Source organism: Dermacentor andersoni, chromosome 8 (genome assembly GCF_023375885.2).
Source record: "Dermacentor andersoni chromosome 8, qqDerAnde1_hic_scaffold, whole genome shotgun sequence".
In the NCBI taxonomy this organism is placed as follows: Eukaryota; Metazoa; Arthropoda; class Arachnida; order Ixodida; family Ixodidae; genus Dermacentor; species Dermacentor andersoni.
The window spans coordinates 126,204,885-126,230,699 of record NC_092821.1 but is presented as its reverse complement, the minus strand read 5'-3'; the positions used below and the strand labels follow the sequence as shown (position 1 = coordinate 126,230,699).

General features: G+C 44.5%; 1 protein-coding gene across 1 annotated transcript in view; it reads left to right on the top strand.

The window, feature by feature from the left end:
- ClC-b (chloride channel protein 7) overlaps window positions 1–25,815 on the top strand; it is a 48,420-nt gene that overhangs the window by 3,765 nt on the left and 18,840 nt on the right. The window contains exons 4-16 of the mRNA XM_050173491.3: window positions 679–811; window positions 1,837–1,946; window positions 2,956–3,099; window positions 5,056–5,139; window positions 6,383–6,476; window positions 9,706–9,770; window positions 13,757–13,867; window positions 19,034–19,088; window positions 19,367–19,427; window positions 19,642–19,780; window positions 21,126–21,219; window positions 21,441–21,610; window positions 23,056–23,235. Coding sequence (XP_050029448.1) covers window positions 679–811; window positions 1,837–1,946; window positions 2,956–3,099; window positions 5,056–5,139; window positions 6,383–6,476; window positions 9,706–9,770; window positions 13,757–13,867; window positions 19,034–19,088; window positions 19,367–19,427; window positions 19,642–19,780; window positions 21,126–21,219; window positions 21,441–21,610; window positions 23,056–23,235 — 1,440 coding nt within the window. The remainder of the gene's footprint in view (window positions 1–678; window positions 812–1,836; window positions 1,947–2,955; window positions 3,100–5,055; window positions 5,140–6,382; window positions 6,477–9,705; window positions 9,771–13,756; window positions 13,868–19,033; window positions 19,089–19,366; window positions 19,428–19,641; window positions 19,781–21,125; window positions 21,220–21,440; window positions 21,611–23,055; window positions 23,236–25,815) is intronic.

Below are 25,815 nucleotides of genomic sequence, written 5' to 3'. Positions count from 1 at the left end.
AGCTTCCAGCTGCATTTATTTTAGGTATATTTGGCTATGATATATATAACAGAGTTTCCTAGTGACTGTGCAAGTTTACAATGCCCAGAAAGTGTTTCAGGGATTCTTTTATGCAGCAATTATTTTTATTTTCCATTCCTTGTGCCATTGGCTGGCACGATGCAAGCCTTTGTTATCACCAAGGGCTGTATTCAAGTTTCCACCTAGTGGACGTGTCCATTTCATTTGATGCTGAAGTTCTGATTGGCTGGAGTATGCCTCAGGAGACAGGCACCCTCAGCCAATCAGATTTCAGCAGCAGATGAAACAGACATGTCCGCTACTAGGTGCACACTTACAGAATACTCCCCTCCCCCCCACCCCCCTAGTATTGGACACTTGCTGGGACAAATGATAAAAAATGAATCCAATCAAAGGATAAGAATTCATGCATAACACGCCCCCAGGGCACCTGTAATATTTGGTTTTGTTGTCGCAACTTGAGGCAGCAGTGGTGATGAAGTGACAGTGATGATTTGTAAACATTCTAGGGCCTCTGCGCAGACTGTGATTGCCAATTCTAGGTAACAGGTTGTGTGCTAGCGAACTATTGATATCATTTCTTAAGAAATCCTGTTGTTGAGCTCATGGCACTGTTTTGTATAAAACCCCATTGATTGTTCTCACTTTCTGTTGCAGGCAATACGAAACACCAATTGGAAACGATGGCTTGTCACCTTCATCATTGGCATTCTTACAGCTCTGACTGCCTGTGCCATCGACATTTGCATAGAAGTCATATCTGATCTCAAGTTCACTTTGTTGAAAAAATGTATCCTTTTTAATTTTAGTAGCAACTAAAGGCACTTCTTCATTGCTTTTTGGAGCTTTTCTTATGTCTTGTGTTGCGCATTCTAATGCTAGAGGGCAGCAACATACTCATAGGTACAAGGCGTGTATAATGTGGAACACCCATTGCCTTAGATGTTAAGAATGATCATTTGTTAGCATGATTTTCACCTGTGTCAGCTTGTCCCGCCAGCGCCCTGCTAGAACAGTACTTGTGCAATAACCATGGTTTATGTGCTGTGCCTTTGTGCATACAACCTGCACAAAAAGAAATATGAAACTGATGGTACAGGTTGTATGCTAAGTTTGCCGTAAATGTGGCTTCACAGCAATGCATGACTAACTATCAAAAAGCTGCATGGCCATAACCACAATCCTTGCATGTTCCTCAGAAATGTAACCTGTATGCGAGAACATCACATTACACTGATGCACTTTGTACGAGATTTTTTTTAGTGAAATGTTTATGGCAGACTCCATAAACATTGCTGTTATTGCCAGAGGGACATCCCCTACCAATTTGCTGTAATTGTATTTAGCAGTAAATATTGTTTCAGATATGCCTAATTAGATGTTTAATTATTCTGCATCGCAGCTGCAAAAGCCTATAAATATGACCTACTTTGATGGCTAGCTGGTTATCTGCTGGGCGTAAGGTTGCAGTTTTGATCTGCTGGGCGTAAGGTTGCAGTTTTGATCTGCTGGGCATAAGGTCGCAGTTTTGATTGCCAGTTGCAGTGGCTTGATTCCAAGGAGGATGCCGCGCAAAAACATTTGTGGACTGACATTTTGGTACATGTTCAAAATGAATGCATGTTCAGGTAAACATTTAGTGCTAATTTATACAGATTAAATTAGTCCAGAACCCTGTGCTATAGGATCTGTCCTGTGATGCTTTGGGATGTTCAACCCAGTCAGTAAATTCATCTGACAAAGTAATCAGTCTGTAAAGCAGCTGTAAGTTAGTCAACAAATAAATCAATTCTTCCTTACCTAAACATCAAAAAGGGATCAACGATTGTATCCACAGGGATTGCATAATCCTGCCTTACCTGGGCTGGGTTGCCATGAACACAGCTGCTGTTCTGGCTGGAGCAATTTTGGTGGCCTACATTGCGGTGAGTAGACATGTCTAGGAGCGGTCCACACTTGTGATGTGTTGAAGAGCGTAAAACCTCGGGACACTTCGTCCCCAGGTTCCTTTTGGAGACATTGCATCAATGAGAGCAGTTAACTGTAATTTATCTGATGCTTTCACGGAAAGTACACTACATCTGCCACCACAATTATCACAGACTCCAAATCCGCAATTCTCAAATAATTATGCTTGAATGAATCCCAACTAGCCTCAGGCTAGGGATTCAGAGGCATTATTGCAATTCTATTTTTGTAAATTGTTCTATCTAAATAAATTCAATCTGAATCTAGTTCTGAAGTTTCACGGTCTGAAGTTGGGTATTAATCCCTGTAGAGGCAACCTCTGAGAAGCATGGTCCGATTGGCTGATGCAGTGAATTCGGATGTATTTGGTAAATTGCAGCGAGAAGGTTAAATGCCAGTACTGTTAAAAGGAGCGGTGCATGGCCTTGAAAGATCTGTCGGTGGACTGCAGTCTCGGATGCTTCTCTTAGCAAACTTCTGCATCAACCTCTGCAGTGAAATACGGCATTAAGAGTGAGCTTGCAGTAGTTGTGTAGGAGCTATGGTTGTAAAAGTTGTTTCGAAACAGTGTCATTTACAAGCGAGCAGGTGTCGTTTGTAAAACTTATTTACTTGATTATTCAGATAGGAAGTGTTTCATAATCCCACCACTGCATAGAAATTTGCACCGCTGTGAGTAGAAGAACGTTAGTGCAAGCATATGGAGACAGCAGTGAGGAAAAAGAAAACGTGCTCTTGCTGCACCCATGCTTTTTGTCATACATGAACGGGCTCCTGACACTTCTGCCAAATCAACCAAGCAATCTGCGCTCATCAACTCCACAAATGTCATCCTGGGTTAGCAAATTATGTGCGAGTACATTTAGATACAAGTTCAAATGTTTTTCTTCAGGGCAATAAATATTCAGCTAGTAGGCAGTTACATAATTGTCACCTTTGTATCAACTGCCTGTGCTGTCTTTTCAGCCGGTGGCGGCAGCAAGTGGCATTCCGGTCATCAAGTGCTACCTGAATGGTGTCAAGGTGCCACAAGTGGTCCGTTTCAAGACTCTGGTCGCCAAGGCTGTGGGCGTGGTCCTCTCTGTTGTTGGAGGCCTGGCCGTGGGAAAGGTTCGTTAGGACTTCACGTGTTTTACCATCTCTCTTGTCAGCCTCTTGTGCTTATTTCATTAACTCTTTCATTACCATGGGAAAATTGGCCACTTTTTGAAGGCTTTATTAAATATATTTTATATTATCATGATTGCAATGTCATGTTATATATCAATCAAAAGCTGAATGATTGTACTTTCTAAAGATTTTAATTTTAAAAGGAAATGTTACGGGTAAATGTTTAATATTACTTGCAAAAAACAAAACTTGTTGGAAAATGCATAAAACATTTGCATTGTTATGTTGATAACATAAAAAGAAACCGGAAAATATCTGAAATATGCAAGGGTATCGAATCTCGATGTGGGCTTATTGGCAGATCTTGACTAAAGGTGGTAGAGCGCAGGGACACACAAGTACAAGAGAAGGCATATAGCGCCTGTGTGTCCAATCTGCCTTCTCTTGTCCTCGTGTTTCCCTGCGTTCAACCACCCGTAGTTGGGATGAAATATACAAAATACATGAACTTATAACACTTGAAAGGTTGAACGTTCTAGGTCATAAGGAACATGTGTTAAAAAGAAGTGTTTTCTGCCTAGTGTAGACTGCCTAGTGGTTTTGAGAGTCTCCGTTGTCTGAACTAAAATCTGATCAACTTGATTAATCCTCAGTGAGTCACTATTGTTAGATGCACCCAACCAATCATTTGAGATTCAATTGAATCGCGAAAACACCCGCCGTGGTTGCTCAGTGGCTATGGTGTTGGGCTGCTGAGCACGAGGTCGCGGGATCGAATCCCGGCCAAGGTGGCCGCATTTCGATGGGGGTGAAATGCGAAAACACCCTTGTACTTAGAGTTAGGTGCACGTTAAAGAACCTCAGGTGGTCGAAATTTCCAAAGACCTCCACTACGGCGTGCCTCATAATCAGAAAGTGGTTTTGGCACGTAAAACCCCATAATTAATATCGTGAAAACGTTGTTTGCGTGAAGGTCTAGCAGCCAGATTGTCTGCTATCGTCACAATCGGACGATACAAACCATGCTCTTTGTAGTGCTGTTAAAACTCGCTGCTGCTCGAAAAAAAAAGAAACCTCCGGAAATGAAACTTTAATTCTTAGACAATAGACGACATGGTGCAGCAAGTCCAGAGGAGCGGCGGTGGTTTTAAATGTTCATGCAGCATATGTAGGACATATATTACCCATGCTCTAGGGGCATGGTGAGGAAAGAGTTAAGGACCTTGCTTTTCCTGGGCTAACCTTTTGCGGTCATGTGCTAACACCCTTTTCTGCATATGATTACATTGGCTCGGTCAGATGTTAGGAGGCACCTGACACTCGCTCTTGCTTGTACACGCTTGCTTCTGCTTCACGTCTGTAGCGTCATCTATCGGGAATTTCTTTAACTATTCATAATTGTACTTTGCAACGTCTGTGCATGAAGGCAACAGTTCTTTAGCATCATTTAAAGGAATTTGTGTGTGCGTTTCCTGGCGCAAGGAACCGAGAAGGTGACAGCATTTTCTTCTTGTGTGTTCTACCTAAAAAAAGAACTTCCGAGTTCAGTGTATCTGCAGATGATTTTAGTGCCGAGGAGGAATATATTCCACCTTCATTGAACCAGCAAACGTCCTCGGCTGAGAACATTGAAAAAGAAAGCAACAATGAGGATGCCACAGAAAGTGGTTCCTTCCTGTAGTTATATGTAGTTATAATCCACAACATGCTTGTTGGTGCTGTACACCATGCATGAGCCTCGGGAACAAAGGCAGTGTTTTGAAATAAAATGCTTACTACATATTTGTTCATGTAAATGCTCTTTCTGTGTGGTTCAGAAAACACATGAAATAGCTCCTGACTGGAACGACTGCAAAGTGGTTCATTGTTGGTCACTGCGAAGGGTTAAACAAATACTATTGACATTCAATGTAAGGCATGTTTCGTTGTGGGTGTTACATAATTTTGTGCTTTCAGGAGGGTCCCATGATTCACTGCGGCTCAGTAATTGCTGCTGGTATCTCGCAAGGCAAGAGCACCACGTTTCGGAGGGATCTCAATGTGAGTGCCAATGCTGTGTTCCTGTTAGAACGTACTGAAATAATCATTTTCAGGAAAACATTGTTCAGCAAATGTAGTGGAGAATGAGGTCACAGAGTTTAAGCAACAGATGGAAAGTGTGTATAATAGGTGACTATTTAGAATGAAAAAAAGTAAGATAAGATTAGGCATTGCAGTTTATGATTGGTTGCAGAGATGTCCCTTATTATTATTATTTTTTAATTCTTAAAGGAAGCCTTGTGGCTGTTTGTTGAAGAGGTATGGCATATTTGTACATAAATGTGTACAATACGTGTGTAAACACCTTCATCCAGTTATTCAAAGTGTGTGCAGTCTGTCACAAAAGTGTAAAGGCCACAGCTCCCATTGCCAGAACATTCCAGTGTGGTTGTGCATGCGTTAACCAAATAAGTACTGCAAAAATCCTCCAGTAAGTTACCTCTCTAGCCCTGTGCTAAACTTACAAATGGAATGCTAACATTTTGCACTGTACTTATGCATATTTATGCTCAATGAATATTATTCATAAATGCTAGTTTAGTTGCTGAGGAAAATAATTCAAGTTCACATTGAAATATAGATGAGTTTGACTCGTAAATTAAGTGAGTCATTCAGTGGTTCACTCAAGTTATGTTTAGTGCAATGAGGGAATCTGCAAGCAGGCATTGGTCTTGTTTCCAAAGGTAATGAAATCTGAGTACGCCCCTGCATATGGATACCATATGCAAATGCAACTAATTGAGGCAGGAGCACTTACGTAATCGTGAGAAGGCAGTCTCCATTATTTGCTGAGCTGTGAGGAAAATATAAGATGCCGTTGTGAAAGCAGTTTTCAAAAACCAATATAGAAACAAAGCATGCAGTGATATCGTTACTGCACAACGAACAAGTGTGATACAACACCACAGCTAGAGCATGTAGCACAGTGCTTTGCAAAAGAGGGGGAGGTGGGGAGAAAAAGAAAAATGAGAGGTTGGAAACCGATTATTTCTTTTGAAACAATGGTACAAGAACAGCAGATACTAGTACTAGTTCATTCAGTGGTCTTGTCTGACGCATCAGTGTGTTCTGCAATGCTTTTGGTTTTTAATGATAAATAAAGGGCTTTTCATCCTGGGGAGTTTGTGGAATTGTGAATTTGTTGCATTTCAATATTGTCTCACCAACTCCATCACCGTGAGGTGTTTGTGAGCCAGGAACATTTGGCAGTTGTGGCTGAGCTTGTTCCGTCATGACGTTGCAGTGCTTCCGGGAATTTCGTGAGGATCACGAGAAGCGAGACTTCGTCTCTGCGGGTGCAGCTGCTGGAGTGGCCGCTGCTTTTGGAGCACCCGTTGGTGAGTTTCCCATATATTGTGCAACATTTTCACCACATGAGGCCATTCTGTTGATCTGTAACATTCAGTAATACAGCAGCTTTTGCGAGATGTGCAGTGCCTTACTCTAACAGTGGTTATCCGTGAAAGTCATGTTGTGTTATCCATTTACTTAATGGCACTTGTAACTAATGTGGAATGCTCATTAGAGAGTTTCAGTCTCTCTGCATATATACTACAGTTTACGAAATACTGAATATAGTTGTGCACAGCAGTGCCGATGGTGCCATTTTGTGACTGATCCTAATGGACACAAAACTATAGTTGCAACGACTGTGTTCTACCTACCAGTTGATGCGAAGGCATTGGCAGTAAAAATCATTAATGTACGCTACCTTTCTTTAAAAAAATTGTTCCCCTTTCTGATGTGAGAACAATGATGGAGCACAAAAAGCGTTTGGCACATTGGGGTTCAAAAAACTGTCGCCAAGTGGTGCAACCAGCACTGCAGCTACTGCCATCAACGCCTTTTGTGTTCTGGTAATCTACAAAGTAAAATGTTATGTTAGGCATAATGTTCAAGACAGAGAAAGAGAGCGGTGTGGATCAGAGAGAAAACAGGGATTGCCAATATTCTAGTTGACATGAATAGAAAAAAAATGGAGCTGGACAGGCCATGTAATGCGTAGGGCAGATAACTGGTGGACCATTAGAGTTACAGAATAGGTGCCAAGGGAAGGGAAGTGCAGTCGAGGACGGCAGAAAATTAGAGGGGGTGATGAAATGAGGTAATTTGCAGACCAAAGTTAGAATCGGCTAGCACGAGACGGGCAATTAGGGATCACAGGAAGAGGCCTTTGTCCTGCAGTGGGCATCAAATAGGCTCATGATGATGAACTATTGTATTTCTCTGTTTACAACCTGCCTTTGCTGATAACCCATGCTCCCGACTGCATTCTTCAGTAAATAGAGAGAGAAAAATGTGTATAATTTGTGCCAAATGAAAACAGTTAGCTCTCAATATGACAAAGTTGGTAAAATTGGCAATCGGCTTCGTTATATTGAAATTTCGTTGCATTGAAATTTGACTTTTCAGGCAAAGAAGTATAGTTACTGATGGATTTTTCTTACATGGAAGGGGCCGCAAGCGTCTTTAAATTAGGGAACAATTGTAAAAAGCAAATTTGAATGAGAAAGAAAATTAATTTCGTTGATATTGAGAGTTGGCAACAAAACATACGGTTTCAGGCTGTGTCGATGATACAGTGAAACCTCTTTAAACCGTAGTTGGCCGGAGCTCGGAAAAAGTACATGCTAAACGGTAGTACTGTTTAACCGTAATAGCATGAGATTGCCCACTTACCTGTTGAAAACAGAATACGGAACTGAGAGAGAGTGCGATGAAAGCGGAAAAATACATGCAGTATTTATTCACTTCGCGCAACAAAAGTGTTATTTTCGTTTGATGCCGCGGCGGCCTAGTACAATGACAGCGGCCTCAAACTTAGTGAAGCTGCGTGCCAGCTTTTCAGCCAGCCCCCTCTTCTCGGCAAACACTCGCATGGCAGATTCCTCGTTGGCGTTATATATTCTCCGTGCACGCGCGTGGTAGTGCTGCAGAAGTTTCGGGGCGCCCTTTTCATTGCCAGGTGCTGTTCTTGTCGCGTCGACTACATTCATGAGGCTGACGTAACGCGCAGCTTCTGCAGCTGTCGGGCCTGAATCGCCCGTGCTGTCACTTCCCATGTAGTCCTCATCACTGTCGCTAGTCGACATTTCGGCAACAACAGAGGCAACGATGGCGAAAAGTTGAACCTCGTAGCTGACATCTCTTCGCGGTCGCAGCAGCGCTGCCAGGCAACTTCTTCGCATTCCAACTGCCACACACAGTAGTCAACAGCAGATGCTTGTCGCGTGCCAGCACAGACTTCTTCGTGCGCTGACTTCGTGTCACGTTCGACAGCACAGACGCTGTCTGATTTTTCTTCGTTGCTGAGCACGTGGCGTCTTCTTTATCCAAGCTTCGGCATGAAGGGAGTCCTCGCTTACATGACACTACAACGCTCTCAGGCATGGCGCCGAAAAGATGTTGATGTGGCTTCACGCGCAAACGCACAAGGTGCTTGGAGGCCGTTCTGATCTGAGGCTTGTTCTGCCGGGCCGCCCGATGGAGATGACGCACCGCTGTGTTTGCGCGACGTTTTAATCGATGCTTATGCAATAAGTTGGTGCGGTTTATATGGATACAAAACACATTATGTTCAATGGCTGATGAGTCAGGGATTTGACTGTACTACTTTTAAAACGAAACTACTGTTTAAGCGGGTACGGTTTAACGAGGTTTTACTGTATATTCACATCAGCAGTAAGAAGCAAAGCCAGCCAAGCTTTCACAACCACTCCATGCTGCGTCTGATAGCGTCGCTCGCAGTGGGACGATGCTATCATGAAAAGCGCTGGAAGCGGGAAGCGAATGTTTCATCTGTCTCCCAAACTCAAGATTACACAATCTCCATCACTAAATGGGCGGGAAGACAGCACGCATGATGCCATGCCATCTTGGCATGCCCACTCTTTGCACACATGGCAGGTTGTACCTCCAAGATAGGGTGTGCGGGCTGCATATGTGCTCAGCCATACTGACAGCCATGTGCAACCACGGCTGTGCTTCCACTTCCTTCCCACCCCTGCCTCTCATGTGCGCTTAGTGTCATTACCGTGAGCCCACTCCCTTTCTCCCCATTCCCCCTTCCTCGCGTGAGAAGATGGCGTTCATCAAGCCACCCTCTCTCTGCTTACCCTTGCAAGCTTTTACTTGCACTCCAAGCATACAGTGTGCGTAGTCTTGGTCGTGCAAAGCGTGATTTCAGAGGTGCGATTGCAAGCTGCTGCTTGTAATTTTACCATCTGCATACGCAGATGCTTCCACTTATTGCCTTGTTATTCATCTATAGTGTCAGTGAAATTTCATTATATTGAAATTGTGTATTAACAGAGGTGCTGTATACAGTGTTCTATGGACAAGAAGTTGTAGAAAGCCAAATACATTGCTATATCGAAAATGTTGTTATATTGAAGTTCTTTATATCAAGGTTTAACTGTATATGCGGACACTTCCAAACCCTTTAAAGGCGAGCTGGCACAATTGTCGGCACTATGCAAAGCATGCAGAAACAAGCTTGTTTTCTGTGTGCGGTAAGTGTTGCTGTTTATATACGTTCTTACTGCTACCATTTTCTGTGCTTTCCAGGGGGCGTCCTGTTCAGTTTGGAAGAAGGCGCCAGCTTTTGGAACCAGTCTCTGACATGGAGGATTGTATGTGCCACTTTCTCCTAATTATCCAAGACACCCTTTTCATAACTGTAATGTTAGCCTTCCTGCAAGGCACTTTGCCAAGCTAATGGCTGCTTAGCCATTTTCGCAGTATAGTGGAATCTTGATAAACGGAAATCGCTTAAACAGAACTGCCTCTTAAACAGAATACCATCCTCATACAGTGGAATCTTGATGATGCGAATCTCACAGGGTCACGAAAAATATTCGTATTAGCCGAAATTCGTATCATCCAAATCTAGCTAAATTAAAGAGTGAGAGGTGAACTCACTCAGGCACGCGTACGTAAAAAGCATTTATTTCTTGAAGAAGCAGTCTCTAATGACCTTCTGCTTCTTTTTCTGTCAGGTCAATTAGCAGAATTAAAAACGCGTGCAAGTGTCATCGCTGATTTCATCCGCGGCCATAGCACGCCTCAGAACTTCGAGAGCATGCAGCGTTTCAGCCGCCGGTGGTGGTCCTTCGCCCACGTCTAACACAAAGAACGCGGCCCGAAGCACAGCAGCCACTCCGTCCGATGGCACGCGGAAAAGGAGGAAAAGCACAAAAGCAACAAAAGTGCCACCGCTTCAAACTCTTCGCGCCCATTCGCGGCCTCCGCGCTGTCTGGCACCGCGTCCGCGCCTCCGCACCAAAAGAGAGAGGGAGAAATCGCGTAACTGCGCCCTGTTCTCTTTCATTGCCATCGGTGGGGCTCATGCTCGCGGTCGCGTCCGTCAGTGCGCTGGAATCGTGCCAACTGTGGCCTCTCCTCCGCGCAGCGGCGCAACCTGCTCCCCTCCTTAGCACCGGCGTGCCGGTCGGGGGCCCAGCTGCACATAGCAACCGTGACGTCACGCAGTAGTGGTAGAACAAGCGCGCAGGCGTCGGCGGTGGCAGTTTAACCGCCCCTCCTTTGTCAGACGTCTCGTTGCAGTCGAGTGAGTGAGACCCATAGCTCCGAAGCGGCCCAGTGATTGCGTGCCAAGCGGTTCGGGGAAGCGGCAGCGGACGCCGGATTCCCCCAACATCAAACGCCAGAAGAACAAGGAGCGAATGCACATGCGACAAATGAACATGTCACCAGATGCAAAAGCAAGGGAGGCAGAACGGAAACGCCAACAGCGACTGATTAGATCGCCGGGTACCAAAGGCAGGGAAGCAGAACGAAAGCGGCAGCAGCGACAGGCGACATCGCCGAACACCAAAGCGAATGAATTGGAGCGCAGACGGCAGCAGCGACCGGCCATTTCACCGAACAGCAAAGCCAGGGAAGCGGAGTGCAGACGGCAGCAGTGTCTGGCTTTCGCCGAGCACACTTCCGAATTTCCAAATGTCTTCGGTAATTTTCGTATCAACCGACGCGGGTCGAAAATTGATTCGTAACAACCGTTCTCTAGCACGTTGCAAAGTAATGGGGCTCGGCCGAGACCACAGAAAAATTCGTATCATCCAGAAATTCGTATTAGCCGTGATCGTATCATCGAGATTCCACTGTACTTGGTTGGTTTTGTATTCATGCAATTGAATTCAGCTTTGTCTCTCAGTAAATGAAACTCCTGATAAAAGGAACCATTTGTCCTGGTTCCTTGAGGTTCCGCAATGAGTCCGCTGTAAACTCATACGAGCACAGTTTGTTTGTCTTCTGGCATCGAAAATATAGCCGTGGCTCTCATTATGAAACCATGTGCAAAAGACAAGCTCTGTCATGTGCAGCTAGCACTTCGTCTACATTTGAACAATGAACAGTGTTGCCATTAATTGCGCCGAAGCACACGCATGAATTTGGAAAAGGATCGTTGTTGAGGGAGTTTTTAATGTTATCTCTCTTTCATAAAGAAACCCTACCTAAGAAAAGACCAGTTAAGCCTGAATTATGTACACTGGCTGGAATACAGTATGCACTGACAGCATTCTACAAATTCTTGCTGTAGTAGACACATTCCACTGGAGGAAGAATGCAATAAGGCTTGTTTAGTTAGATTAGGGTTTACAAGTAAAACCTCGTCAATTTGACCCTTGTTAATTCGGAAAATTGGCTGGTATGGACTCGTCCTCTGGGTCCTACAGGTGCATTCATTATTTAATGCAATCAAACTGTCATTAATTCGGATGTATTTAGCCGCACATCGGTTAATACGGACAACTCTTGGAGCTCAGTAAGCGTGGAGCGCAAGAAATGTGTGACGCAAAAAAGCAAAAATGGCATTAGCATCCAACTGAAACTGTTGAGGCTGGAGAGCATCAGCTACATCACGGTGAATGGGTGATCTTTTGGCAAACAGCTCACTGGCAAAAAAATCATGGGGACGTGCGTACGGTAGTGAAAAGCATGTCTTAGATGAAGATGTATGTTGCGGCCGCACTGTGAAATGGGGGGGGGGGGAGTTGCAAGGTCTTTGCTGCAGAGAGTGCTAATCAGTCGCGACACGACGAGAATGGCAGCTTCAGCCTTTCTTTCATGCAAAATACGAACAGGATTTCCTGATTAATTCAGTAAATAGAAGCATGTTGACGTAGTAAGTATTAGTTTGTTTGCTTGATACCCTTGACAATTGAACATTTGGTTAATTCGGACATATTTCCTTTCGCTCCAGTGAAATCTGAATTAACAAGGTTTTACTGTATGTTAAAGGACCCAAGGTTGTCAAAATTAAACCAGACTCATCCCCCAGAATGGCTTTCGTCATAGACTTTCATGCAGCTTTCATACTTGTCACCAACAGTCATTCTGTGGACGATGCATACATTGTTTGCAAATACAGTCAAACCTCGATATATCGAACACGGATATATCGAATTATTGCGTATATCGAACAATTTCTATATCACATGGAAAATCGCATGCATTTTTAATTCTTTTTTTCGAACGGGGCCGGATGTAAAATGGATATATCGAAGTCCGCCGCCCCAGACCAAGTGCGCTCTGTTGACAGGAGGCGAGCTTTCCCGCAACACTCTCGAAGATAGCGGCGGCGCGATCGGCGTACCAGACTGCTGTGTACGACGGCTGCCCACATCGGTTGCGCCGAGGGCGCCATTTGAACGTAGCGGCGTACACACGCGGCGGCTTGGAGCCAGCACGGCCGCCTCGATCACGCGCGCACCTATGCGCGCACGGCGGGGCAAGCCGCCTCGATCACGCGCGCACGGCGAGGCTTGCCCCCGCCGTGCGCGCGTGATCGAGACGGCCAGGGAGCCAGTTGGAGTGCTTTGTCGATGCTGAGCCACACATCATGTGCATTGCGGACTTCGTTGGCGGTGACGACAGCACCGGAACAGTGGCGGAGTTAACAGACGTGGATATCGCGGCAGAAGTGACTGCTGAGCGGCCAAACGAAGACGCTGCCGAGGCTGATCCAGCAAGCGCTGATGTTGCCCCGCTCCCGACTGCAACTGAGGCTGTAGCTGCTTTGGCCGTTCTACGCCGCTACTGCGGCGCAATAGAAGGCACTGGACTGTCCCTTGTGGACCGTTTGGACTATGTTGAGGACGCCGTGGTCAAGCACGCGGTTGCCAATATGAAGCAGGCTACGCTGCGTCAGTACTTTCAGCGAACAAAATAAATACTTTGTTTGAAGCTTCATGTGAGTATCTATTGCGCCACGATTGGTTCATTGATTGATTTGCGCTAGTTTTTGACGCGTTTTCTACGTGATTTTATATATCGAATTCCGGCTATATCGAACTATTTTGCGATCACCGCGCTGTTCGATATATCGAGGTTCGACTGTACCACTGTTATAATTAGAACAGTATATTTTGCCACACTTGGTTTTTACCAAGTACCTGACTTTTTTACTTCCATATTAAGATTAAGTTCATGTAATCTGCTGATGAAACATGTTACCTTGCACTTAGTTAACCAGCTAAACACACAAAATATTATTCACGAAGCAGGAAAGAGTTGCTTCAAATTGACCATAACATTTTTGTCGCTGTCAGTGAGTTCCGTGAAAGCCCTGTTCAACTGTCGCTGTCTATTGCAGTTCTTCTGCTCAACCATATCAGCCTTCTCGTTGAGTGTCATCCTGAGTGCCTTCCACGGACATGCTGGCGAGCTGTCTTTCTCAGGCTTGGTCAATTTTGGAGAGTTTGATGTGAGTGGGGCGTGGCCCATTTCATTCTTCAGTGTTTTTGGCTACTAATCGAACTTAACCTCGGCGGGCATGTTAGTGTAATTGTATTGCGAGAACTCTGATGCAAATTTTGAGTGTGTCCTGTGTTGCATGCTGTATAGGTGTAGTACATTCCACTCTTAAAGGGAATGCCTAATTAGTATTCCACCACCAATTACAGCTGAAATACCTTACGAAGGCCTATAAATAATTCATCTTGTGCATAGATGCTGGCCTAACACACCATATGAGTCACTTAGTCGTATTGCAACTTACTGTATTTACTCGCGTAAGGCCCCCTTCATGTAAGCCACTACTGGAGGGCACCAGTTGTCCTGCAGATGATGGCACTGTCTTCACTGTATCCTGCACTTGGCACCAAACTGCGACTTTGGTTGCCGATTCAGCCACCGGTTAGACTTAACCAGTGGCTGTAGTGGGTGGCAGGCCGTTGCAGAATGTTTGCCTTTAAAATATTCTATGTAGTACCAATAAACCACACTGGCAATCGGACATGAGATCGTGTGCACAAGCTGGACTGATGGCCATGGGCGTGAAGCGGAGTTCGGGTCTGTGGACGATCAAGTGGCAACTTCTATGAGTGCCTACCAAGTTCGTGTCTGCTCTTATTGGGTCAAATGGCATTAGCTCACATGTGAGCGTAAAGCCAATAAAGCTCCAAACTGAGTCTATGCAGCATAGCCAAAACTGACTGTGTCGCGAAGTCAAGGCCATGCACATGGTAACTGCGCTTCACAATGACCCGAGATGCATGTCGGGCTGTGTGACGAGGGAACACAAACGCAACCTTGGCCATCACGAAATTTCAAGTAAATTTTACCTAATGGAGCACAACACTGAGTCTGGAAACAAATTTTCCACTGTGCTGGCTCTTCAAAAAAGAAGAAAGAAAAAAAAGATGTTGATCTTGCTGTGTGAATTCATTCTTTTTTTTTGGGGGGGGGAGAGCTATTTCTTTCAGGCTGCCCAATTCATACTTTTTCCTTTTGTGGCAATCTATGGCCAAAGACATTATTCAGCTATTGTAAATGTGTTCATAGTTGGCTGCCAGTGGTTGCATTTTTCACATAGCTGTCTGAGCACAGTTCAAGGCTTCAATGAGGAGCCATACAAGCCAGCTGTGTTATGCAAGGACGGCACCTAGTAAAAAAAATCTGCCAAAAATAGTGTGGGCCTTAATGAGTAAATATGGCAGTTTAATCATTATTATTATTATTATTGTGTTATTATTTATGTTCCCTTTAACAGGGGACTGTCCAATATACATAAAAAAATTTCTTTTCCCATTAGCTAGCTTTGTGTGTTTTCAGATCTTGAAAGGTGGTTTCATATAGTGGCACAAATTTACTTTGCACTAACTTTGGGTGGTGTTACTTACCTTGAAAGTTTGCTGCAAATTGGCATGCTTACTAAGAGCGCTAGTGAAACTTTTTTCGCTTGACTGCTTTGGTACTGCTTTTGCAAAAACCAAGGGGGGACACTGCTCTTAAAATAATTTTCTTTCTTACAGCGAAAGCTGTGTATCTGTGCTTCCCAATGGGTCTGTCGTGTCCGTAGGCAAAATTTGGAGGCACGCACGGCGTGTGCCGCTGGGTTTCTTGCAGCACCAGCAGATGGCGCTCGTATCAGCGGCAGTGGTGGTGTGGGGGAAAGAAATAAAAAGAACCAGAAAGCTTGCCATTGCGCATAGCGTTTCACTGCAAGCGTTTCCTGGTAAAGATTACAGTTGCATAAGCTGCAGTTGCCGGGAAGCAGCAACTGCAGCATACGTAGCAGAGAGTGATGTAACTGCACTTTCGTATGTAAAAGAAGAATCCACGTAGCAACTGATCTGTGCTGTGACACAGTGCTATGGGAAGGCCACGCACAGTGCGGACTCCTGTAGAGCAGTGTGCATAAGAGGCACCGCGAAAGTGTGGTGCATTCCTCTCTCTCTGGTCCACTCTTTGTAGGTGCACGATGTAGCAGTGCAAGCCCGTTGAAACGTCTTAGGCTAATAATTGGGTAAAGTGCATAGGAATAATTTCGAGTTACGTTGCAATAAGTAAATGTCCTAGTGGTTGTTTACACCTTTGCCGTCCAACCACCTTCACAGTCTAGACTGGAGACCAATTTTTTGCCCCATCAGTATTCAAAACTTCCAGTCTTATTGAGATCTTTGTTCTTATATCAAATATATAGTTAGTTTTGGTATAGGTCAATTAGACCCTAAGATAATTAGCATTTCATTTCCATTGTTTGAGGCTACAATTAAACATTAATGGCATTATAAAAATTCATCTGTAAGGCATATTTAGATAGCGTAAGGAGTAAGGAAGGATGTATAGCAAACACTGTTTTTATGGGACCATTAATAGATACTGTACAGCCCATTGAATATAGTTAAACCTCAATATAACGAAGTCGGTAAAATCTTCAGTTTGCTTCGTTGTATTGAAATTCAATCGTTCGTGTAAATAAGTACAGCTGCCAACCGATTTTTCTTAAACAGGAAGGGGCTGTAGAATTTTCCAAATTATCGGTCTATCGAAAACAAATTTGAATGAGAAAACAATTCATTCTGATAAATTTGGAAATCCACGACGAACAATACGGTTTCATGCCATGTATGTCGACAGTATCGTCACACCTGCGGTATGAATTAAGCGAAGCCAGCCACGCTCTCACTTGCAGTCCACCCCTGCTGCTGATGGCATCGCCCGCACTGAGACGCTATCAGGAAAAGTGCCGGCAGTGGGAAGCTAATGCTTCTACCTCCTCTCACTCCAACAGGTCACCAAAACTCTAGAATATACAACCTCCAATACTAAATGCGTGGATAGACAGCTTACATGGTGCCACGCCATCTATGCATACCCACTGTGCATGCGGCAGCGGCTGCGTATGCGTTCAGCCGCTCTTACAACCACGCACAGCCACAGCCGATACACACTGCAACTTACCCCTCACTCTGCCCCCCTCGCTTGCGCTTGATTGCGTTACCGCGAGCTCGCTCCCCTCCCCCTCTTTCCCTTTGTTTGTGCTGGAAGGTGTCACTCGTGAAGTCGCCATCTTTCTTGTGTCACCCTCGCACACTTTTACTCACACCTAAAGCACACAATGTGCGGGGCACAGTGGTATCTTGTCACACTTGGACTTTATATAGAACGTGATGCGGTTCGACTTTGGCAGTGGTTATTGTTGCGCAGCACACGGTTTCAGAGGTGTGTTTGCAAGCAGCCACTTGTAATTCAATCATTTGGCCATCTGTGCCTGCAGAACTTTCAATTTGTCTCGGCAATCCTTTACAGTGGCACTGAATTTCGTTATATTGAAAACGCATACATTGTTATGTTGACATTCTAAATACATGGTGTTCTATGGACAAGAGGTTATGAAATGTTAAATACTTTGTTATAGCGAGAAGTTTGTGATATCAAAGTTTAACTGTAAGTCCATAAGATGTGGCAACCATGTGGTTCCGTGACATCTTGTTGGTTACCAGATGTGCATTGTCTTAAAGCCTGGCTCTGCTTTTCTTGCGTTTATGCAAGGACATACCTATATGGCAGTCTCTCACAGAATATCAACCAGCATTGTTGAGAAACTGAGAGTTGGTGCGTTTAGTGTAGTCACAGTGGATATTTAGTGCGACAGCATCATAAAATCTCCTTAGGCCTCGTGTGTCACTTGCTGAACTTATATGTGGCAGATTGCAAAGCGCTAACAGATAGTGTCGTTATACCTTCTTGTGATTGGCAAAACGTTCTTTGATATGTTCGACGGCATCGGTGTAACAGCTTTCAGAAATTGGTAAAGTGGCAGTTGCCACTCACGCATTCCCCACAAGGTAAAGCTGTAAATAGAACATCATTGTCAATATAGCATCATTCAGGTGAACGGTCTGCTTGACCTGCTCCCAGAAACCTGGCCATTGGCGAATGTCACCTCTAAATGTTCGCATATCAAGCTTTGGCAGTTGTAGGCCAGTCCTGGACATAGCCTCAGGAACTGTTGGGCTTGAATTCTGGGGAGCAGTCTCTGCTGCACTCTCCATGCATTCCGTAATGGCAATTTTGCAGGGACTCTCGGCAAGCATGCTTATAGGTTTATCGTTGTAGTCTGCAGACGTTATGTATCCTGCTTCGAGCTCAGTGTTGCTAGTAGAAAAACAGTAAAAAATACCTGAAAGCTTGGATTTGTCCACGGGAGGGTCTGCAAGCAACGACTGGAGTCCCTGCAGAATCTTTGTTCTCTGTGTTTAAGCTGGCTCCTTGGCCTTGAGGCGTTTTATCGGTGTAGCTCTTCTGGTGCAGGCAGTTGGCCGTCAGGTATTCATTCTGATCACAAATGATGTGTTGCTCAGTCCTCACCACCTGCTGTGCGAAGTGGTCGAGTAAAAGGTCCGTTAAGGCATGTGGAGATGGAAACGTGTCCACATAAAAAAGTTTTCGGCACCAAAATGTAAAAACTTCAACACGAGAAAACTAGACAGGGAGCCAGGTGCTACTCATGCATTTTTTTTTATTTCGCAGTGCCTGCCTGCACAAGTTTATTCTTTTTCTTCTTTTACAGCTGCTCCTGTAAAATTCATGAAGATAGTTTTGAAGAAATATTTTATCAGTGTACAGTCTGTGCTGATATACAATTCCTCTTTAGTGTCTCTATAACGTACCATATTTTTGTGCGTGTAACTTGCATCAAACAATTTGTCAAATATTAAGTACGAATTCAGAGTAAGAGTTGTGAATAAATTTGACCTCTGAAAACGCTGCCTCGAACGCTTAGTGCTTTCTTGAACTGATGTCGACACCACTAACTTCTGTGGAAAGTATGATGGCACTTGTGCACAAAGCAGGACATTTTTGAGCTCTGTGATTTTGATTCAACAACTGTGGATTCTTCTCAGTGCTAACATTGTCACTTAGTTGTATCCTTCCTCTTGATCATTGCCGCCTATGTTCTTCCCTATCTACCGTCACAAACCTTTGACTGTATAATTGTGTCAAGCTGGCAGTAATAAAGAATGAAGAACTAATTTTTATTGTGAAATAGCTGGCCACAATGAGTGTCAAAGAAACACAGGTGATGTTCATCAATTTCGCTGCACAGAAACAAATGTGGGTTTTATTGCTCTTTTTTCTGTAGGATGTCCAATGGAGCATCATTGAGCTGCCCATCTACATTATCATGGGAGCATGTGGTAAATATGTTGGCTGATTTGTTAATAGGGTATAGCTGCTTGAATTGTGAAGTTCTTGTGAATGCTACTGTGTGTGCAAAAGCATTTGTGGTAATTGGTGTGTAAGAAGGTGTTTATATGTGCAGTTTTGTTACTTTTGAGCACAGTGTTGGTCTAAATTGTATTTTTTTTTTTCATTTGGCATTTCAATCACCTCGTATATAAAGTAAGTATCAGGAGTGTGCATTTTTAACCTGTACAACTGTACAAAAGTGCTGTGTTATGTTGTTCTTGTCCAGGTGGACTGTTGGGAGCCCTCTTCAATTATGTGAACTTCAAGTTGACCGTCTTCAGGATAAGGTACTGTGTGCTTTGCGATAAGCTATGCAATGACTGCTTGGGTCTCTTGGTATTAGTTTTAAAACTTAATTATTATTTTTGTGTCCATAAATGAGCATAAATCGTTATCTATCATATGTCAAAATAGGAGTGTTAGCATACAAAATCTGAGTTCTCATTAGATATGATACAGTAAACCCAAGACTGAGGGCGTACTAAGTGTAGTGTTATGCAGGTACCTGTACCGGCGTTGGGTCAAAGTCATTGAAGCTGTCGCCGTGGCAATAGTCACTGCCTCTGTGGGCTTCCTCATGATCGACATCTCGACTGACTGCCGGCCTCATCGGGATGACTTTTACGATAATGCTCTGCAGGTGAGCCATAATATCAAGCTAGGTTTCACTCCAGATATTTTTTTAGTCAAAATGCATTTGCTGAAGAGCGAGCTGCATCGTTCTTTCTTTGCTGCCGCATTACCACAACCATAAAGAGCTAAAAATTAATTTTTTGCTGATATGTTAAAAGTTAAATAGATGAACAGGCATAGCATATGCAGTAATATTTTGGCCATACTTCGGGAGACCTGAATGATCTGCTTATTCAAGTGAAATGTATACACACAAGCTTCCTATGAGTGTGACGATTTTGCAGTTGCTCTTTGAACTGAAAAGGTTGTTCTAGTGATGTACGATCAAATTGTATTGTGCTGCTTGTGCCAGAAAACATGCAGTGTTTTGTGCTGTATCAGTTGCAGAGAACATTTGCTGTAGTGCACAAGAAAATATGCATCGTAGCTGGGCATCTTAGTCTCTACCTGTTAGGTTGGGCTTACATTTATGTTTTAAGCACAGGGGGTAGGTTTAATTCCCAACTGTGGATGCCACTCATGCACTTAGATGCACACTAATGAACCGCAGCTGGGTGAAAATCTGGAGCTCTCCACCACAGTGTCTCTTGTAGCCCCGTTCATACTTTAGGATGGTAAACCCAGTTTGTTGGTCGGTCTTTTTGTGGTTTACAACTGCTGCAATGCTCTCTTGTCAGATTGTGAGCTCGGATGCTTGATACAGCTTCATCATAATTTTCAGTCTGATTTATGTCCACTGCAGGACGGTGTCCTCTCCTAACGATCTCCGATTATCCCCGTCTTCTGTCAGCAGACGCCACCCAAATGTTACGGTGTTTGAAGTCCATGCTGGTGTATCTACAAACGTTGCAGCAAATGCAGCCAAAGGTTCAGAGTAGCATGCGACTTCGAATGCAAGCAAGCCGGTCTTCGGCGTCCTCCCTTTGGTGTCATGGTGCAACATGGTGCTCTGCTTGAAAATTTCCTATTATCACCACACAAATAGATCATGTGCCATCATCGATTGCGTTTCCTTTTCCTTGGTGCCCATTGTTGCACTAGTAAGGTGCTGTGTACATTACATGTGTACTTAGTTTGCTGTAAACTATCATCCTCATCCGTACTCTCTCCTTTTCCTGTACATAGAGTAACAGGCCAGTGACAAAGCTCCTCCTGTCAGCCCCTTTGCTTTTTTTACGTTCAAAATGTTCTCTCCTCTCTTAACAGACTGCTGATTACCCGCTCTGCATATTATGCCCCCCCCCCAACTCCACTTCATGTTATCAACTATGCCCTTTTGCTCTATAATCCACGCAGCTGTCTTCCTGTCTGTCATTTTGCATTTCATTGCACCTGTTTTCTGGCTCTTACAGTTCAACTGCTCTGATGGCCGGTATAGTGCTCTTGGAGAAATCTGGTTCCAAACGCCCGAAGCCAGTGTTCGAAGCCTTTTCCACCGACCTGAAGGTAAGGGTTTCCTTTCTGTGCTTAGATTTAGCTGCATGTTAATAAACGCCAAGTGATCAGGATAAATCCAGAGCTTTCCACGTCTTTTGCAGCCCAGGTTCCATTTCGCCTCGCATTCAATCAACCAATCAGTCAATCAGTTTTTTTCATTTTGTTGTCTTGCTTTGTTTTCTTCTTTTGCATTCAGCATGTGTGTCTTGCAAACTGCCAATTTCCCTCAGGCACATGGACGGCGATGACCCTGCTGGCCTTCTTCGTGGTGTATTTCTTGCTGAGCTGTTGGACGTACGGTCTGAGCGTCTCCAGCGGAGTGTTCATCCCCACACTCTTGGTGGGCGCAGTCTGGGGTCGTCTGCTCGGCATTGGCGTTCGTAACATGTTCCCGACAAGTGTGCGTGATTTTTAAACCATCTTCAGCTAATTAACTGAATTAACGCATTCCATGCAGCTGCAAAGTCCTGACATTTACACAGAGCTTGTGGAATGCGTACAATTTAGGGCTAACCAGTGTGCATTCTTTCGTTTCCACCATCTGCAGTTTGGGTGACATTGAAGTAATTTTCACTCGTACACTTAGATCAAAGTTCACATGAACTTTAGTGACCAGATTTGTAGAGACATGCCGTGGTACTCCCGAGTAATTGCACATATGGGGTGTTCTACGGAACGTTTCCCTTTCGCATTTCATTCTGTGCGCTTCCGTGTGCACAGTACATTATGACAAACGAGATGCACCATGTCTCTAAGATTTGTTGGGACCCAGTGGAGAGCCATGCACCTTTGTGTCTTTCTTGAGTTCCATAGAAGTGGTGCCATTGTGCTCGCAATTGGAAGCAACAGGAAATTTTCATCTCTAGAATTAGGACAAGATCTTTTTACAAAGCTACCACTTCTGCATTACGGGAAAGACCTGTATTTTCACAGCTGCCCATAGGGAATAACTGTCATGGCTTGCCGGTGACACAGGCAACAGTGAACATGTTAAGCACTCTTGGGATAGTGTTATGGTTTGCAGAATTGAGGTTGGACAGTGCACTGAATCCATGTATGATTTTGCAGACCTCTGTCCCTGAAAATACAGTGGCACCCCACTTATTATTTTGCCTAAAAGCCTCCCTTGTGCATTATTAATCCATCCTAAAGGGAACAGCAATGCGTTTCGTAGCACATTTTTGGGGTGGTTATCTTGAAACTGGTGCCTACCTAAAGATTCTTGCCGATGGGACATGCCTGGAGTTCTGACTGGCTTTAGTGCTGGTATAGGAGTGTGCGACTTATACATATAGTAAACAATTATAGCTTTAGGAAGTAAATACATTGTGAGCCATTCTGACAGAGCATCAAAACCATGCTGTCTGCTGCATTGACATGCACAGTCGGCTTCAAAAGTTTATGGGACATGGGTCTCGCAGCAAACTTGAATTTCTGGTTTGTTGAAGCATCGCAGTTGTCATTTAATAGATCACCATCCACTTTACAAAAGCTGCAACAGGCTCAAACGTTACATGCGAGGCTTCATGACAATTCAGCTTTTTCATAAATCCTGTATCCAGTAGACTTTTGTGGCCAACTTGCACATACACCTACATGCATGCATATCACACACATGAACAAGCACACGCGCACACACTTGCACAAGCAAACAAATAAACAAACAGCAACAGCAATGGCAGCAGACAAGAAGTTATTCAGGAACAAGACAGTGCACAGCATCCTACATGACATTCCGATCATCTAAATTCAAGCATTGTTTTATAAATACCCTGCGAGTTTGACACCTGTGCTTCTAATTGGTGCTTCGATCGCCCTGTTTTGCTGTTTCCATTGTGACCACAGACGTGGGTGAACCCTGGCAAGTTTGCGCTGATTGGAGCCGCAGCTACCCTGGGCGGTGTGGTTCGCATGACGCTCAGCCTGAGTGTCATTCTGATTGAGGCAACGCGCAACATCACTTTTGCCCTGCCCATCATGATAGCCCTGACGGTGGCCAAGTGGGTGGGCGACTTCTTCTCCGAGGTTAGTTTTCATCTTTGCTGGATTGTGCATCAACTTAAGGTTTCCGAACCACTTAATTTTCGGCCTATAACTGATTAACTGGCAGTTGATTGGTTGTGTTGCTTGTGTCAGTGGCATAAGTTTGAGATTGGTCAACTGCGCAGGTTGGCAAAAATTTGTATTTACAACAGCGCCAAAAATCAAGATAAGAGCCTGGCATGACAGGAGCAAATGCTTATTAGTGACTGCTTGCGTTGGCACTTGGCTGTAGCTCTCTCTTACCTGCCATAGTGTTTCAGTAGCTATGCGTTCAGCTGCTCAGTAAGAGGTCATGGGTTTGATTCCCGGCTCTGTCTGCTGCATTCCAATTGGAGCGCAATGCAAAGATATTCATTTACTTAAATTTCGGTGCACATTAAGGAACTCTGTGTTGTCAAGGTGAGCCCAGGGCCTCCGCTATAGTGTATCTCGTAGCTAGCATATTGATTTAAGATGTTAAACCTCATAATTGAAATTTTGATTTTATACCAATCAGTTTCGTTCGTCAGTTTTTGCAGTGTTGTGATTATACATATCAAATTGAAACTGCCACCATAACGAATAGCGCCTACCATACATAGCTGTTTCAGAGCATGACAGTCATTGCACAACCTGTTTCTAAGCCTCTTGTAGTCACCGGAGCCCTGGAATGGAGTGTCACAAAGACCAGCATGCATGCTGTCACTGTGAGCAGCACACAGTGTGTAGTGTCCGGTACATTGGATTATGGGGAGGGCAAGGTGTCGCACACAAACCTGGGCCTGATAATGTATTAACGAATAGCTTCAAGGGAGACTAAGATTGACACCCTTCAAGTGGGTGCGCAAGATAGGAAAACTTTGATATCTTGCATTGGTTGAATGCATCGTAGCACCCGCTGCCATTTTTAGCTGAATGTGTTGTGCTAAACTGTCAATTAATAATTGCCATGGTAGAAACGGGCTCATTATGTTCTGTAACATCTTCATTTGGTTAAAATGAGGTTTACATACATGTAGCAATCCAATTGTACAGTTGAATCTCGTTAATTCGAACGCACTTAATTTGAACTTCTGGTTTATTTGAACTGGCGCCGTGGTCCCATCAAGGTTATGTGTCTTCCAATGGGCGAAAAGACCTGGTAATTCAAATGTGCAAGCATTTGTGACGGTGAATTCGAACATACCGCGCTCCGACAATGCTCTCAGCAGCGCACCAAATCGCACGGTGTGACTCTGACCAGCATTGCTCTGACCCCATCATAGAGGAAAGGCTTAGGAGAAACCCCTGCATGCTGAGCGCAAAGAAAAGAAGAACCATGGCGTAAATTTCATCCTCTCTCAAATGAGAAGGTCGGTGTTTCTGCGTCGCACCCTGATATCCCAGCCACACTAGCGGCAAAATGCGTGCCGCGGGCGGGATCGGTCCTGGGCCAATTTTTCGTGCTCGCTGGGGCGGAAAGTGAGCCGCAAGTGGAGGAGACCAGTAAGAGTGGCCGCTACAGTGACGTACACGCAGGAAACTGGTGTTATGCGGATCAATCGGAGCGCTTGTTTCGCACTATCGTCTGCTCGTGTCAGCTCTCGCTCGCACTTGTTTTGGTTGGCTTGGTTGGTCTCATTTGCGCTTGCTTTTTTTTACGATGGCACATGTAAACTGAGACGTCCCGATGGAAAGGTTGTTGGAGACGTTGCGCCATATCCGTTCTGTATCACCAGACAGACCCTGAATACAAAGACTCGAAGGCGACACCGACTACCTCATTCTTCTTGTCTTTTGAATGCGACAATGCCGCAGTATAAAGGAGCACACCACCATGATTATGATCAGTGACAACGACTTCGTCATCTTGATAAAGCATGAGTCGTGTTAAGAATGCAGGATGAAGAAGCTAAACACAGCGCTGATCTGTCAGCAGATGAACGAAAAGAACACGTGAGCACGCAAATGGAAGCAGCAGTGGAGGCTCAGTCCAACCTTGGCCACTCCGCTGCTTTGGTGGCAGTAGGTGGCAGAGGTAATTACGTATCTCCATCCAGCAAGCTGGTGGGAAAGCAAAGCCGCTTCCCTCCCGCCTTTGCTCCCAACTATGCTCCCCTCGCCATCCCTCTCAACTCCCTCGTAACTCCCTCATCTTCGGCGGTCTCTGCACGCGCGCGCTTCCAGCCCCGCCGGCCCGGTGCCAGCTTAGCCTGCACCTTGAAATGCACCTTTTGCACCTTTCTGCTATTATCGGGAAGTCCTCGCTCGTTGTGTGCTTGTGCGCCGTGATATCACATGTCTCGCACCGTTTGTGCATTGTGCTATGGTGCACGAATATTTCAGACAAGTCCTTCTTTTCATTCGAACTTCTTTTAATTTGAACACATTTTCGGGCCCCTTCGAGTTCAAATTATGGAGATTCGACTGTATTTTGTTTTCTTGTATCCGTGGGTGTTTCATATTATTTCTTATTTTTCTCCAACAACGTGCGAGTAAAAGGAAAGAATTGCTTCTTTTGTTGTCTGTATGCGTTTTTGTTGACGTGTGCTTTCTGTAATTTGCCTGATCAGGGGCCGTATTATTTAAGGATCTTTTTCCTTT